At 36.8% G+C, this 17422-nt stretch overlaps 1 protein-coding gene across 1 annotated transcript in view; it reads left to right on the top strand.

Moving 5' to 3' along the window:
- The window catches only part of DDX10 (DEAD-box helicase 10), a gene marked incomplete at its 3' end in the record, with an annotated part of 271866 nt that overhangs the window by 36297 nt on the left and 218147 nt on the right, over positions 1–17422 (top strand). The window contains exon 10 of the mRNA XM_080716047.1: positions 12845–12946. Coding sequence (XP_080572173.1) covers positions 12845–12946 — 102 coding nt within the window. The remainder of the gene's footprint in view (positions 1–12844; positions 12947–17422) is intronic.

Genomic DNA, 17422 nt, shown 5'->3' with positions numbered 1-17422 from the left:
TGAAAGAAGACAACAAAAGTCACAGTCATGTGAGACTAAATGTCATAGGAAGGGTTTTTTTTTTTTTTTTTTTTTTGTGGGTCTAGGGATGGAACCCAGAGGCATTCGACCTCCATGGTACACCTCCTGCCCAATTTTTTATTCTGTATTTTGAATCTGGGTCTCACTGAGTTGCAGAGGGCCTCACTAAGTAGCTGAGGCTTTCCTCGAACCGCGATCGTCCGGTCTCAGCCTCCCGAATGCTGGGATTACGAGTGTGCGCCACCACGCCCGGCTCAAAGGAAGGTATTTGAATGAATGAAAGAATCATGGTATGTGAGTGCTATTGAGGTTGTATTGAAGCTGGAAGATGTGCACTGCTGGTAGAAGTATCAATAGCTACTGGTTTGCTGGATAGCATTTGGTACTTATCAAAAGATACTTGCCTTACTGATATTTATAATGGTTAAAGATTGGAAATCACTTTATCGCGATTAATATTTACATCTTATTTAATTATGACTGGCTACAGATGGAGTATTTCTTTACTTTTACATTTTCTTCACATTCTCCTTTCCATCAAAACAGAATGGTAAGGTATTTACATAGATTTTTGATGTTAGTCTAACAGGACTAGCAGTTGCTTCTAGGTAGGCCATGAACTTCTCAGGCTTTCTCAGGGATAAGATGTTTAGACCCAAGATTTAAGTCCTCATGTGAACAATACTGTGTGTCTCTGTCAGATTTGAACTTTTTATTTTTTCCACCTGCCCTGTGCCCACATAAGGTTTGAAGATGTTCTCTGTTCCTTGCTTATCTAGAAAGTCATTTTGGAATTTAGTGTTTTTTTTTTTTCATCCAGTTTGTGGATGGTTTTGGATAATTTTTGTATGTGGTGACTTATTTTAGCTGAAATGAAGGTTTTTCATGTTCTTCTATAGCCTATCAAATAAAGGTCCTCTGTTATTTTTAAATTTTCATATGGTATGTTTGAATGTGTTAGTGTCTTGATTGATTTGAAGTTTCCCTTGTGGGCTGCCTTTTTATTTTTTTAATTTATTTTAATTTATTTTTATTATTTTTTTTATTTTTTTGGTGGTTCTGGGATTCCTGGAAGCCCTTCTACCTCTGGGCTACACTCCCAGACCTATTTTTACATTTTTTTATTTATTTGGAAACAGGGTCTCTTAAGCCAGCGCGCGTGGCTGGCTTCGAACCTGTGTGATCCTCCTGTCTCTGCCTCCCAAGCGCGGGGATTACAAGCATGCGCCACCACGCCCGGCTTATTTTTATTTTTTTATTTTTTGGTGGTACTAGGGGTGGAACCCAGAGGCTTTCTACGTCCGGGCTATACTCCCAGACCTTTTTTATATTTTATTTGGAAACAGGGTCTCGCTAAGTTGCTGAGAGCCTCACTAAGTAGCTGAGGCTGGCTTCGAACCTGTGTGATCCTCCTGTCTCAGCCTCCCAAGCGCAGGGATTACAAGTGTGCGCCACCACGCCCGGCTGTGGGCTACCTTTAAAATAAATTTGCTTAAGTGCATTTCTGTCGACCACTATGAAAAAAGAGAGGCAACAGTAATGTAATAAGACAAGTGCTGTGTGTGTGTCCATATCACACTGAACGTCAGGATGTGTGGTTACAAATGCACCAATAAAAGTATATTAAACAGACTATATGAAGAGAGGATTTATGTGGTAGAACGTTCAAAAGTAAGTTTTTCAGTTGCGAACAATGATATAATACTTGAATGAGCAATAGTTAGGATTGGGTTCAGTGTAAGATGTGTTTGTGAATTCAAACAAACTAGCCTTTAGATTTTTGTTTTCTCCTGAGACCTAAGAAAAATGGGACATGAGTCAAACAGTATCTATTTTGCTTTTCATTTTATTTTATTTTTTAAATTTTTTATTGGTGCATTATATTCATACATCATATTGGGGTAAAAAACTTGTGTGTACTTACATGTACACATCACCGATTTAACCCCTACCCAGTTCCCACCCCATTCCCTCCCCGTCCCTTCTTCCCTTGCTTGGCTTAGTGGTTGACTTCGATATGTTTAAGTACATTGTGTGTTTTAGAGAATTTCCTTCTTCCCTGCTTTTCATTTGATAAGAAGGTGAATGCTGTCAAAGTGTTCTTTAATATGGGGGTACTTGTTTGGATTATTAATACCGAGATATTCTGAAATGTCCTTAGTGGTGGTTGATGGAATAAATCTTTTCCCATTGTTTAGTTCTCCTTAGTTAATGTGTGGCATGTAGAATTTTGTACATGTATTCATGAGCTCTGCATTTTTGTAGAGATAGGTACCACAGATAGTTAAGATTGCAAATGGTGTCTCATGAGCATACAAACCAGAGGTTTTCTTGTGTGCCTTTTAGATGTGTCAGTCATGTGGATGTGGATAGCGAAGACTGATTCCTTAATAGAATACATTTAGTAGTATTTAAAAATTCTCTCTATTGAAGACTATTGGACATATATTTTATTCTTTATGTTGAAACAGGATCTCACTAAGTTGCAGAGGGCCTCACAAAGTAGCTGAGGCTGGCTGCAAACCTGCAATCTTCCTGTCTTAGCCTCCCAAGTACTGGGATTACAAGTGTGCACCACCATGCCTGCAATTAAAATATTTTAATATAGCTATCTAACATGATCATTAAAATTTTTTTGGGTGTGGTACTGTGGATTGAACTCAGGCACATTTTACTCTGAGTTATAACCCCCTTTTCTATTTTCTATTTTATTTTGAAATAGGGTCTAAATTATCATGTGCTGGCCTCAAACCTGTGAACCTCCTTTCTTAACCACTCATGTACTAGGATTACGGGTATATATCGCCAAGCCTGGCTTTACATGGTCATTGATTTTCAAAGTAGAAATCTGTTCAACCAGTTAGAACCAATTAAATAAGTCCTGGTTGATTATTTAAGATATATAAGCAATGGAAAGGTTAGCATATATAATGCTTATTTTTTCTTTTGGCAGCTTAAAAGTTGCCATTAATGGGCTTAGAGATAATTAGAAAGTTTTGTGGGCCATGAGACTGAATAATTGAGTTGAATAAAGGCTAAATTAAAAATTGAAACTAATTAAAATCCTGTGTTAGGCTGTAATTAAAAGCAGGTTGCCAGATAGTGTTTGCTTTTGGAACTGAACTATAATACATGAATGTAGAAAAATGAATTCATTAGCAAAATAGCTAAGGTTGGAGGAATCTGGCCTTTTCTGTCTTAGCTAAATAAAGAGTGATTTAGATACCTAATGCCTGAAAGCACTTACTCTGTGTTAATTGATTCACCTGTCTAGAATTTTTTGGATCTGTAGCAATTGAAAAGTTTTTCCTAACTACATCCTTTGTAACAAAATTATCTCCTTTTGAAACAAGACAAGAAATATGACTAAAGTTTTATATTGTTGTATCCTGTGGTCTATTCTGCCACTTAAAAGAATTTTTTTATTTGCCAGGATTACAGTTTTTGGTGCTCCAAAAAAAAGCTTTTTTATTTCTTATAAAAATTTGTAGTTGAAAATAGAAATTTTGAAATGGAAAGGTGGTACACATCAGATACTCCTTTTATTTGAGAAGAGTATGGAAGTCGTAGGTAGAAGATATGAATTTATATATAGCAATTTTGTTTTCCAGAGTACTGGGAGGTAAGATCATTTCAACAATATTCCAATTTAGCCTTATTTACCTTTCAATATTTTGCCTTAAAAATTTTATAATTTAGGTAGCAGGCTGATTTCACTAGGGGGCAGCAGAGGCCAACCGTTTGCATTGTACACTTGCTGATTGCTATGTAAATTTTAAAAAAGTCAAGGTGGAAACTAGTTAAAATTCTTAATTATTTAGGAAAGATTCATGGTTTGTGGAAAATATTGGTACTTTGAAGTATAAATTAGATTTTTTATAGAGCCTTTAATTGACTTATAAATTGAAATAATAGTGAGAAGACAATTTGCATTAACTTTACTGTGACTTTCTTAAGAGGGAAACACTGCTTATTTCTCTCATTCCTATCTGAGGTTTGTGAAGATCCTGCCTTCAGTCTGTTTCTCCCAGGTAGAGGCTGGTTCTTCTTTACATGGCCCTCTGCTTTTGTTGTCATCCAGGATTTCAAGCCTAAATAGAATGGCAGAGTAACTCCTGTAGTTTGTATCTTGAAGCAGTGAGGAGCTGAGGTAGAATGTGGCCAGCACAGCTGTAGAGAAAGATAGGGGCTGCTTCTTAGGAGACTATCATTTCCCAGTTACTTCCCTTCTTGCTCTCTTACTGTCTACTCAGTATTGCAGGTGGAGAGATTTTTAAAGCACAAGTCAGCTATTGTCACTTCTTTGGCTTGCCAGTTTATTCAGAGTGACAGTGACCTCCAGGGCCTATGCATTGCCTTCTCCCTACTTCCTATTCTCCCCATGCCATCTCTTGTACATGTGAAGCATACTCTTGCCTTGGGGCCTGTATAGTAGATGTTTCTGGTGGAATGCCTCTTCCTAAAATCCATTTGGCTATCTTTCTTACGCTCTCCCATTTTTTTCCCATGACACTTATCAACTTCAAATATACCAGAGCATTTACTTGGTATTTTTTTCTTGTTTCTCTTTTTGCTCACCAGATTGCAAATTCTGTAAAGGCAACAATGTTTGTCTACTTATTGATGTACCCTAAGTGCTTAAGAAGGGACTGGCATATAATAAACATCTGAGATAACAAATCAGACTCATGAAACAGATTCTACCCAATGCATCAAATCCTCATTGCCGTGTAATAAATTGCTGTCTCATAGCCTTCATCTCAGTTTTTGTAGGTCAGAGATCCAGTTGTGGCTCAACTGGGTTCTTCAGCTCTGGGTATCACAAGGGTGCTCTCGAAGTGTCACGATGGTATTTTAAGGCTCAACTGGGGTAGGTCCATTTTTAAGCTTATTCACATGATGGTTTGCTGATTTATTTCCTTCCTGGCTATTGGTCAGAGGTACCTCTTATTTCCTTTGCATGGCCTTTGAAGGGAATCTTACCATGTGGCAGTTGACCACATCCAAAGGCAAATGACACGGCACAGAGGAGAAGCAGCAATGTCATTTAGGACTTAGACTCTGAAGTCACACTTCCTCTTATCTGTAGCATCTTAGTTCCTTAGCATGTCGGCCTTATTCCATGTGGGGGGACTATAAAGAGGATGAACACTAAAAAGTACAGGTTATTAGAGTCATTTTACAAGCTGCCTACCGTACCCAGTGTCACTAATTTCAAGGATAAAAGCAGTCCCAAGGTGTAAGTGAAACAGGAAGAAGTCTGGGAAATGGTTCATCTATTGGTGCATTTAGGGTTGCTCTGGCCCAGATAAACGCAGAAGACTAATGTGTGTGGCTATCACTTAAATGGCTGGGCCATTTGTTTACTTTATCACAAAGCTCACCAAAGAGACATGCCTCTTTATTCAATAGATTGTGAATGAACTTGGTACATCCTATTTGAAAGTATCTCATAAGAGGACTCAAATGCTAGCAAATACCATGCTTGTTTCTCAGGGGTTCTGTCATTAGTGTGTACACACACACACACACACACACACACACACACACACATATTTTTTGGTGGTACTGGAGATTGAACCCAGGAACATTCTACCTCCAAATTATACCCCCAGCCCTATTTTATTTTTGTTTTGAAACAGGATCTTGCTAGGTTGAGAGTCTTACTACTTGCTGAGGCTTTTCTTGAACTTGTGATCGATCCTCTTGTTTCAGCCTCCCAAGTATTGGGATTACAGGTGTGTGACACCATGCTTGTCTCTGTCATTAGTATTAGGAGTTTGACCATATCATTTTCTAAAGCCAGGACAACCTCTTTCCTGCACAGTAGGAATGAATGGATTGTGGTTTAGTTAAGTGTTTCCCCAAACTCAATATATGTGTTTGTAGAGTGGATAAATGAATGGATTCATTTAGCCCACAGGACAACCTTGTGAAAGAGTCTTTCTTACCAGGAAACTCCTTCCTAGAGCCTTTGAAGAAAAAGATGTCTGAGATTCCTGTTAAGCACTAAGACTGGTATTTATACTTAGGTCTCTCTGGTTCACTCTTGCCAGCGTTCCTAAATCCAGCTCTTGATACTTCACGGATTCTAGTGGTTGTTGCTTCTGTGCAAGGGTTCTAGAATGCATGAATACATGAAAACCAGCTACTTGGAAGAGGAAGGTAGATGTCTCATGAAGATCAACTAAAAATATATGCATTTATGTTTTTATTTAGACTGTGAGAGATACCTCTCATAGTTGTTTATGTCTTTAAGTGATACTTAGGTTTGAATTTGACATGGTCATCTGATGATTATGCACGTTTGGACCAGCTTTTAACTTCTAACTCTGTTTCTTCTCCTATAAAATGGAGTAACCATATCTCTCAGTTGTTTCTTGACAGTAAAATTTTAGGTAATATCAGTGCCTCTTTCATTTTTCATTTTTTTTCCCTAGTGATGGGGATGGAACCCACAGACATTCTACCTCCAAGTTATACCCCTAGCCCTAATTTTAATTTTAATTTTAATTTTTGAAATAATTTCTCAATAAATTGCTGAGAGCCTCACTAAAGTAGCTGAGACTGGCCATGAACCCACAATCCTCCTGTCTCAGCCTTCCAAGTACTAGGATTACAAGCATTCAATATCACACCCAGCTCTTTTCATTCTTAATTAAAATTTAATTTAGCTTAGATTTTTTTTTTGAAATTCTTTTCTGAGAACAGAGTTGATAAGAGATCAATGATACCTCTTCTTTGAACCCCTTAAATTCTTTTTTTTTTTTTTTTTGTGGTACTGGGGATTGAACCCAGGGGTATTCTACCTCTGAGCTATATCCCTCACCCAATTTTTAAATTAAATTAAAAAAAATTTTTTTGTGTGTGTGGTATTGGGGATGGAGCCCAGGGGCATTCTACCTCTTAGCTACACCCCCAGGGTTTCACCGAGTTGCAAAGGGCCTCACTAAGTGGCTAAGGCTGTCCGCAAACCATGATCCTCTGGTCTCAGTCTTTTGAATGCTTGGATTATAAGTGTGTACCACCACTCCTGGCTTTATTCTTTATTTTTGAAACAGGGTATCACTGAGTTGCAAAGGGCCTCACTAGGTAGCTGAGGCTGTCTGTGAACCATGTGCCTCCTGTCTCAGCCTCCCAAATGCTGCGATTACAAGCGTGCGCCACCACGCCTGACTTTGAACCCCTTAAGTACTTGTTCTTAGTTTGCTTGAAGCCTTGTATATACTATATATTAACCAGGTTGATTTCTTTCTAATTATTTTACCATGGGTGAACTTTGTCACTGTTGAGCCTATGGTGATATACTTGTTACTTTCTGAGATCTTAGGCTGTAGATGACTTTCTGTGTCCCAGAATATTTCCAAACATGTTACCATTCTTATTTATTTATTTATTTTTGGTGTGTGGTACTGGGAATTGAATGCAGGGGCCTTCTACCTTTGAGTTACACCCCCAATCTTATTTTTTATTTTTTGTTTTGAAACAGGGTTTTGTTAGTTGTGAAGGGCCTAAGAAACTGAGGCTGGTTGCAAACCTGTGGTCCTCCTTCCTCAGCCTCCCAAGTACTGGGATTACAAGCTAGCGCCACCACGCTTGGCACCATTTTTATTTTTAAGCCCAGTGTAGAGTCTTTAGACGTTCTGTAGATCACAGATACCCATTTTTACCTGGAGTAATAAGCTGTCCTTTGTATCACATTGTGTAGGAGAAACAGGACATTTGAACTCAGAATCCTTATGGCTTTCTTTCTGTACATTCATGACAGACTCCCACAGAGACATGAAATCTTGGGGGTAGTTGACACAGCTGAGACTGAAATATAGACAGAAAAGAATGAAATTCAGGGAGGGGAAAAGACAAGGATTATAGAATAGTAGGGTGTAACCAACAAATCTCTTTCTCTATCTCTTGATACTTGTGAGTAATGATTACTATATTAATAGAACTGTAGAATTTTAGATCCTAAATGAGATCTAGAGTCAATTGATTAGAATCAATTGTATAATGTATAAATAAGAAGATGCAGTATATAGTGATAAAAGTATTTTATCTCAAATTATATAGGCAATAAATAATACAAGAGGACTGAAACTCAGGTCCCCCCCCAAAAAATTAGCAGTATATCTATCTGTTCATGGTGCTTCTGATGATTATTTGCTTTTATTCATTCACCAAATATCTAGTGAACAGCTATTAGGAACCCATGGCATATACATATATATTCAAATTTAATAGTCCAGATAAGAGATTATAGTATTAGATGAGTTAAGTGAGTCAAAAGATAGGTTTTAAAAGCATGTAAAGTTTGTTTTAATAACCTGTACATTTTATTAAAAAAGCGGTGCATATTTACAAATGCTAGGCAATAATAGCAAAACAAAACCACCCCAAACTAAACCACCTATATATATATGTTTTATGTATGCTGTATGTGTGTACACCTATGTATGTATAAGGTTTTAAGGTACAAAAATGGAATTGTTTCACTATAGACTTTTATAATTTGACTTGTAACATGGAGAATTATGGTGGCTAAGGATTTATAAACAGATTGATGGTAGAACAGTTGTCAGGAAAGTTATCTACAGCTGAAATGGTATTAATGTATTGGACAATCTGAATTGGAGTCATTCAGGATTGTTGGTCTTGGCAAACTATTGCCAGAATAGCAACACTGTTTTCTTCCTTTTGACCATATTTTATTTGAATGTTATTTCAATGGAAGAATTACTATGTGCATCCAAGCCAATGATCTGGATCTCCTGTTTCAATTAGAAATACTAATGAACTGTAGGGTGTGGAGATAAGCTTCTTGATATCAGATGATCACGATCATTCTTCTGAATATAGAAGTTTAAAAACCTGCTGAGTATTGGCCGGTTGAGTTTTGAGTTTAGGCCAACTGCTTGGCCTCTCAGGAGCTTTATCTTGTATTTTCTTCCTCATTTGGTTGCATACTTTTAGGATCAGCAGATTAGTAAAAGTGAAGTTCTTCAAAAACTGGAGTTGCATAATGCAACATGGTATTAATACTGATGATGAAAATAAAATTTTATTTCAGATCCAGAGCTTTTTATAGGATGGCAGGAATGTCTCTTAAAATAACCTGTCTAAATATATGGAATTTCAAAATGTAGGTCTTAGGGAGAACACTTTTTTTATATATATACATATTTGTCTTTGGGCCTGGGACATTGTTTTTGAAACCTAAAAGCTAGCTCCTGGGTAAGTAGACTTTATTCTTGTAAGCATTTTTAGAAACAATGATATGTGCTTATGGCTTCTTTGGAGAAGCACTTTTATTCTTACAGTAAAAGCTACTGGGAATTTTTGGTATCAGCATGTGGGAGATAATTTGTGCTTTACATTGTTTTGGGGAAAGGATGTCTATGTACAATAGGTAAATGACTAGTGATCTTAACAGCTGTCTGTCTTGTGGGATTTGATTTTAGATACCACTTTCTGTTTTCTTCTGGGAATATTTTCTTCAGTGTCCCTGCTATAGCCGGTCTTAACCATTTGTAGCTGTTTATATATATTCTCTTACTATAGCTTTAAAGGGTTTGGTTCCTTTGTAACTTTATTTTTAACTCATTCTTCCAGGTTCTCCCTGGATGTATAAATGGGTAGATAGGATAAATGTAGGTGACCAGCCTTATTTTTCCTGCTTATGAGTCAGTGTAAGATCACAGAATGTTCAGTGTATGCCTTTTTGTTCCAGAGAGTTCTCTTACCCCTTGGCCACAGTCTCCCCATCTGTAGGCTTGTAAGTCTATTTTTTAAATCTTGCTATCTCTGGATATAGAAGGTTAGAAGGGATGGCCATCCCTTGCCCACTGTTTTCTCTCTTTCCTAACTGTTCCCATCAGGGCCCTCAAAAGTAGAAAGGCAGCTGGGCATGGTGGCACACGTCTACATTCCCAGTACTTGGGAGGGTAAGACAGGAGGATCATAGGTTTAAGGCTAGCCTCAGCACCTTAGTGAAACCCGTTTCAAAATTAAAAATAAAACAGGCTGGAGGTAGCTTGGAGGCAGAATATCCCTGGGTTCAATCCCTAGTAATAAAAAGAGAAAAAAAAATTTATAGAAGTAGGAAGACTTAATTTCATTTCAAGACTCTGGTTGCCCTGAGAGCAGCCTGGAAAGTGTATGGCTCAGTGGTCAGAGTTAACTGATTCTAGTCCCTCTCTGGCTCTTGCCTTGTCCCTGATGAAGTCTAATTGCTACAGAAGTTGTGATGTCTCAGATATTTTGTCTCCTCAGCGTGTCACCTCATTACTTACCTACTAATAACTTTTTAACTTCTGTCTTCACAGATGGTTTAGTACAACTGCTAAGGGGGGATGTTTTAAATTCATATTTATTCATTGTAAATGAAGATGAAGAACTTGAGTCTAATTCTGCACTTAAAATATAATGAGGGAGCTGGGCTTGGTGCACGACTATAATCCCCCAGTACTTGGGAAACTGAGACAGGAGGATGGCAGGTTCAGGGTCAGTATGTGGTAACTTAGCAAGACCCTGTTTCAAAATAAAAAATAGGGCTGGAGGTGTAGCTCAGAGGCAGAAGGCCCCTAAGTTTCAATCTCCAGTACTAAAAAAGAAAAAAAAAAAAAAGGGAAGTTATATAGTACTAGTTTTGCTAGTACTCCAGTTATGAAACAAGATAATTAGGTAGAGTGTTTGGCTTTATTTTCTCTCTACCAGAAAAATTAAATAAGTATGGAGACAAAAATTAGACTCTCAAATGCTGCTTTTCCTTATGGAAAACTTGACTCCTATCTTTATCTCTACTCCTGATGTTAGACCTTATTCTTTAGGTCTCAGAAGTCATTTCCTCAGGGTAGTCTGCTTGACACTTACACTGCATTAGCTAGAGCTCTCGGTTATGTTTTTACAGCTTCCTATATGTCTACCCAAACACTCATAACCCTATATTTTAATATCTCTCCCAATAGGCTATGAATTCTGTCTGTTTTAGTGGCCTAGCATATAGTGGCCTGAAAATTTTTTTAAGCTTAATTTTTAAAACCAGGAAACATAACATTTTGATGTGTTATTTTATAGTCGGTGCATACAAGGATATTTATATATTTTTTTCTTATTAGGCTACGGTTTTACCTTATTTGTAGGAGTTGAGTTTTAAAGTCAACATGTAAGGTTAAAATTGCTCCTCAGTCTTCGAAATAAAATATACCATCATTGCTCAATAAGTTGTTAAGGCCAGTTTTCCCTCTAGCTTTCAGTGAAACAATTCTGCTTGCATACAGTTAACTGCTGTGTCTCTGCAGAGGCATCTGAGGGCTTCTAAAAACAGTCCGTAATATACTTTTCTAGTAGTCTCTCCTACTGTCCATTTTTGTTTTCTAGCTGTAGACTTCTCCTGTATTTTTCTTTTCTTTTCCTTATTTTTTTTTTTTTAGTTCTCTTTACTGAATTAGCCTTATAATTTTTGGTTTCTACTTGGTCATAGCATTTTCTTTTGGAACACCTTAGCTTTTCTCTCCATTTTTAAGACATACCTGAAGTTCCATCTGCACTGCCATGGTGCCGTGTTTACTCTGCTAGCCCTGAGCTCTTTTCACTTCTTAGTTTGGCATCTATTGCTTATGGCTCTCCTTTGGCACTGACTTGGTTACCATTCTATGATTATTGACTCAAATCTCTGGCTTGGGTGTGTCCATCTTTCCTAGTCAAAAGGGGTGTTAAGTCACTAAGATTTTCATCTTTTGTTTCGTTGTGTTCTTTACACCTGGCACATCACATAGTTTCTCAGTGAATTGTGTGTGTGTGTGTGTGTGTGTGTGTGTGTGTGTGTGTGTGTGGTGCTGGGGATTGAACCTAGGGGCATTCTACCTCCCACCTATACCCCCAGCCCTATATTTTTGTTCTTTATTTTGAAATAGGCTTTTACTAAGTTGTAGAGGGCCTCAGCAAGTAGCTGAGGCTGGCTGCGAACCTGGATCCTTCTGTCTCAGCCTCCCGAGTACTGATTATTATAAGCATGTGCCACCAAGCTTGGCTGTAAATAGTTTGGTTTAATATAAAAATGTGCTTCTCGTATCTCATAGCATGAATCTTGAAGAAAAGGCAATGAAATTTTATTTTTTATTTTGTTTGTTCAAAAATCTTCTCATTCAGTTTCATTCAATTTCATTCTGTTTTGCTATTTATATGTAACAGTTGATACTGCTTTATTAGTGAAATCCATATGCAAGTAGCCCAATAAGCTTAAGTAAATATAGGAATTGTTGCGGCCCGTGTCAGTACAAATTTCTGAAGGTGCATCATCAAAATAATATATTTTTTTAAGTTAAAGGAAGAGAAGTTACAGGATTGGAGGTTTTTACATTTTCAGAGATCTATTTGTTCAAACTGATACCTCTAAATACTTTTTTTCCCCCCAAAAGGTATTCATAAAATCCACAGGAAGCTGTATGGATTTCATTAATGTACCAGAATGCCATGTTTATCAAATGACTGATATATTACAATTCCTTTAGTGGTTTGAGTGAAAAATTATCTCTTTGCTATATGGGAAGGAAACTGTTTTAAGAAATTACCTTTGTTTCCCCCTTCCCCCTTAGGAGTTAGATCTTCTCCTAAGGCACACCCTTAAAGTAGTTGGGAATTACTATAAATGATGGAAATTTGATATAAGGTGGTCAGAGTCCTAGTTTTCTGTCGGCACAAAGATTAAAAAACTACTATTCCTAATATTTACTAATTAGATGAACTTGATTCCCTGTTACCAACTAAATCATACTGTTAAAATGTAAAATGCAGATTACACTGATGTTAGATTGTTTTTGTTGTTTAGGTATAAAGAGGGTGGTGAAGCTTTGTTAATTTTGCTTCCCTCAGAAGAAAAAGGGATGGTGCAGCAGCTTCTCCAGAAGAAAGTTCCTGTGAAGGAAATCAAGTAAGAGCTCCTTGTTTTTATGTTGTTGATAGGAAAGTGAGGGCATCAAGTCATTATACTTAATTATCACACTTATTTCCCTCCCCCTCCTGCCTGACTTGTGACTTAAAAAAAAAATCCCCAACTTAATTTCCCTGGAAGTTTTAGATTTATAGCAAAACTGAGGGGAAAGTAGAGAGAGTTCCTGTATACTCCTTGCACATGTAAATAGCATCGTCTAGTATCCGCATCTCCCTACAGAGTGGTGGATTTGTTATAGTTTATGAATCTCCGCTGACATAAGGATCACCCAGCGTCCATAGTTTACATGAGGATTGCTATTGTGTATTCTTTAGGCTTGGACAAATGTGTCATGATATATATCCACTGTTAAAGTGTCACCCGTTGCCCCCATCCCAAATCCTCTGTGCTTTACTTATTCATCCCTCCGTCCTCACTAACACATGGCAACCACGGGTCTTTTTACTATTTACATAGCTTTGTCTTGGACAGAATGTCATATTCGAATCATAAAGTAACCTTTCCAGATTGATGTTCTTCGCTTAGTAATATAATATTTAAGGCTCCTTGATGTCTTTTCATGACATTAAAGCTTGTATCTTTTTAGTGCTGAATAATAGTCCATTGTCTGGGTGTTCCAGCTTATTCACTCGCTACTATAGGACATCTTGATTGTTTCCTAGTTTGGGGAATTACGAATAAATACGCATGTGCATTTTTTTGTGCGGATATAAATTCTTAGCTCCTTTGAGTAAATAACAAAAGTGCAATAGTTTTACTGTTTGGTAAGAATATGTTTGGTTCTGTAAAACAGTAAAAGTGTCTTCTAAAGAAAGCTTTACCGTTTTGCATTCCCACGGGCAATGCTGAGAGTTCCTGTTGATCTACGTCATCATCAGCATTTTGGATTGTCAGAGTTCTGGATTTTGGCCATTTTGATACATGTGTTGGTGATATTTCATCGCTTAAATTTGCATTTCCCTGATGACACAGGATGTGTAGTATCTTTTCCTATGCTTATTTGCCATCTGTCTATCTTTTTGGGAGTTTTATGTTAAGGTCTTCTGCCCATTTTTAAGTGGATTTTATTGAGTTTTAAGAGTTCTTTGTGTTTTTAGATAGCAGTCTTTTTAAAGAAATCTTTTGCAAGTTCTCTTTCCCATTCAGTGGCTGTCTTCACATATTATTTAAATTGTCGTTCACAGAGCACATATCTCTGATTTTAAGGAAATCCAGTTTTCATCAGTTCTCCCTTGAATCAGGCCTTCAGTGTTTTATCTGAAGTCATTGTTATACCCAAAGTCTCTAGGTTTTCTTCCCTTATATCTCCTAGGAATTTTATACTTTGGTGTTTTACATTTGTAAGTTAATTTTTGTGAAAGTTGTAAAGTCTGTCTAGATTCATAATTTTGCATGTAGACATCTCTTTGGCTGTCTTGACTTTGTTCTTTTGTCAAGATCAATTGGCTATATTTTTGTGGTTTTATTTCTGGGCTTTCTCTTCTGTTCCATATAATCTTTTTTTTTTTTTTATTTTAACAATACTGTATTGTCTTGTTTACTCTAACTTTATAGTAAGTCTTTAGGTTGGGTAGTGCCAGTCCTCTAACTTGTTCTCTTTAGTATTATGTTGGGTATATTAGGTGTTTTGCTTTTTTATGTAAAATTCAAAATTAGCTTATTTATATTTAAAAATAACTTTCTGGGATTTTGATTAAGGTTACACTGAATCTGAGCATCAGGGAAAAGAACAGACACCTTCAATATTGAACCTCTTGAACATGGACCATTTCTCCAGTGATTTTGTTATTTTTTTATTCCTTTCATCATAGTTTCATAGTTTTCCTTCTATAGATCCTAAACATATTTTATTAAGACTCATACCTCAGTATTTCCTTTTTTTTTGTGGCACTCAGGTGAATAGCACAGTATTAATTTCAATTCTACTTATTCTTGCTGGCAGTGGGATAGCAATGGACTTCTATCTATTGACTTTGAATTTGGAAATCTAGTTATAATTGTTACTAGATTCAGAAGTGTTTGGGTTCATTTTATTTTGGATTTCCTAAATAGAATGTGTACTGTTTGAAGCAGGACAGTTTTATATCTTCTTTCCCAATCAGTTTACCTTTTTTTTGTTTCCTTGTCTTTTGACATTAATTAGGGATTTCAGTAAAATGCTGAAGAGCTGTGGTTAGAGAGGGCATCTTTGCTTTGTTCTTGATTTTAGTGGGGAAATTCCCAGCTTCTTACTATTAAGAATGATGCTAGTTTTTGGACCCTTTTTTTTTGGTGGTGATGGTACTGGGGACTGAACCCAGGGACACTATCTCTGAGCTACACCTTTTTGTGTAGCTATTTTATTATTTTTTGTTTGGAAATACGAACTCACTTAGGTTGTTGACAGTATCACTAACTTGCTGAAGCCTCCCCTTCTAAGTACCAAGATGTGAGGAATGTGCCATCATGCCTATCTAAATTGTAGGTTTTTTGCCAGGCGTGGTGGCGCACGCTTGTAATTCCCACGCTTGGGAGGCTGAGACAGGAGGATCGCACGGGTGTGAAGCCAGCCTCAGCTACTTAGTGAGGCTCTCAGCAACTTAGTGAGACCCTGTTTCCAAATAAAATATAAAAAAGGTCTGGGAGTAGAGCCCAGAAGTAGAAAGCCTCTGGGTTCCACCCCCAGTACCACCAAAAAAAAAAAAAAAAAAAAGTAGGTTTTTTGAAGATACTCTTTATCATGTTGAAGAATTTCTCCACTATTCCTAGTTTACTAGCTGCATTTTCTATTATTTTGCCAAAAGCTCTTTTTTCTATATTGACATGATTCTGTGATTTAATTTCTTTTCTTTTCTTTTCTTTTTTTTTGGTGGTACTGGGGTTCCTGGAAGCCCTTCTTCCTCCGGGCTATACTCCCAGACCTATTTTATATTTTTGAAACAGGGTCTCTTACGCCAGCACGGCTGGCTTCGAACCTGCACGATCCTCCTGTCTCCGCCTCCCAAGCGCGGGGATTACAAGCGTGAGCCACCACGCCCGGCCTGATTCTGTGATTTAATTTCTAAGCTTGTTGATGTGATGGATTACCTTAATTGATTTTTTTGAGTATTGAACCATCCTTGAATACCTGGAATAAATCCTACTTGGTTTTGGTACAGAAATATTTTTATACATTGCTGGGCTGAAATTGCTAAGTTTTGATGATTTTGTAACTATGGTTATGAGAGAGATCAATCAATATGTAATCCTACAACATGTTTGATGTTAGATTCATGTAATGAATTAGGAAGTATTCCTTCTGCTTTTATGTTTTGAAAGAATTGTGAGAACTAATAAAATTTCTTTCTTAAATGTTTGGTAGAATTTTTAGGTAAACTTGTCTATGCTTGGTGCTTTCTGTTTTGGAAGATTATTAATTTGATATAAACATACTGAGAATTTTTATTTCTTATGCCAGATTTGGGAGACTGTATCTTTCAGGCAACTGGACTATTTTATTTAGGTTATCAATTTTATGGGCTAGAGTTTTTGATAGTATTCCTTTATCTTTTTAATGTCCGAGATCTATAGTGGCCAGAGAGTTATTGTGGTATAGCTTTCTTTTTCATTCTTTTTTAATCTTATCAAAGAACCATTTTTTATTTCATTGATTTTTTTCTATATTCATTTCCTTTTTTAGTTCCATTCATTTTTGCTTTAACTTACTTATTTTTTATTTATTTCAATTCTTTTGATTTGTTCCTTTTTCTAATTTCTCAAGTTGGAAGCATTGATTTTTAATCATTTCTAATAATTTAATCATTTGGGGGTATAAACTTTACTCTAAATATTGCCTTTACTTCTTCTCACAAATTTTAATAGATGTTTTTACTTTTATTTAACTTAAAATAAAAAAATGTTCTTGAGGTTTGTTTTTTTGACCTGTGTATGTTAGAAGTATTTTTTTTTTTTGGAACTGGGGATTGAATCTAGGGGCATTGTACTTCAGAGCTGCACCCCTCCATCCTATTTTTTATTCTTTATTTTAAAACAGGGTCCCACTAAGTTGTAGATGACCTTACTAAGTAGTTGAGGCTGGCCTCTAACCTATGATCCTCCAGTCTCAGCCTCCCAAGTACTGGGATTAGAAGTGTGTGCTACCTTGCCTGGTTCTGTTAGAAGTATTTTTCTTTTCTTTCTTTTTTTGGTTTTGTGGTGCTAGGGGTTGCAGGGCTATACCCCCAGCCCTATTTTATAATTTATTTGGAAACAGAGTCTCATTAAGTTGCTGAGAGCCTCACTAAGTATCTGAGGCTGGCTTTGAACCTGTGCGATCTTCCTGTCTCAGCCTCCTAAGCCTTGGGATTACAAGAAGTATTTTTAATCTTTACACATCTAGGGATTTTTTCTAGTTATCTGTTTGCTACTGATTCCTTTGTGGTGTGAGAGCAGACGTTGAGTTTCTATTTTCTTACTTTTTAAAGATGTGTTATGGCC

The sequence above is a fragment of the Muscardinus avellanarius genome (genome assembly GCF_963383645.1).
Source record: "Muscardinus avellanarius genome assembly, chromosome: 1".
Lineage (NCBI taxonomy): Eukaryota > Metazoa > Chordata > Mammalia > Rodentia > Gliridae > Muscardinus > Muscardinus avellanarius.
The sequence above is the reverse complement of the archived record's forward strand: the minus strand, read 5'-3'. Positions and strand labels throughout refer to the sequence as shown.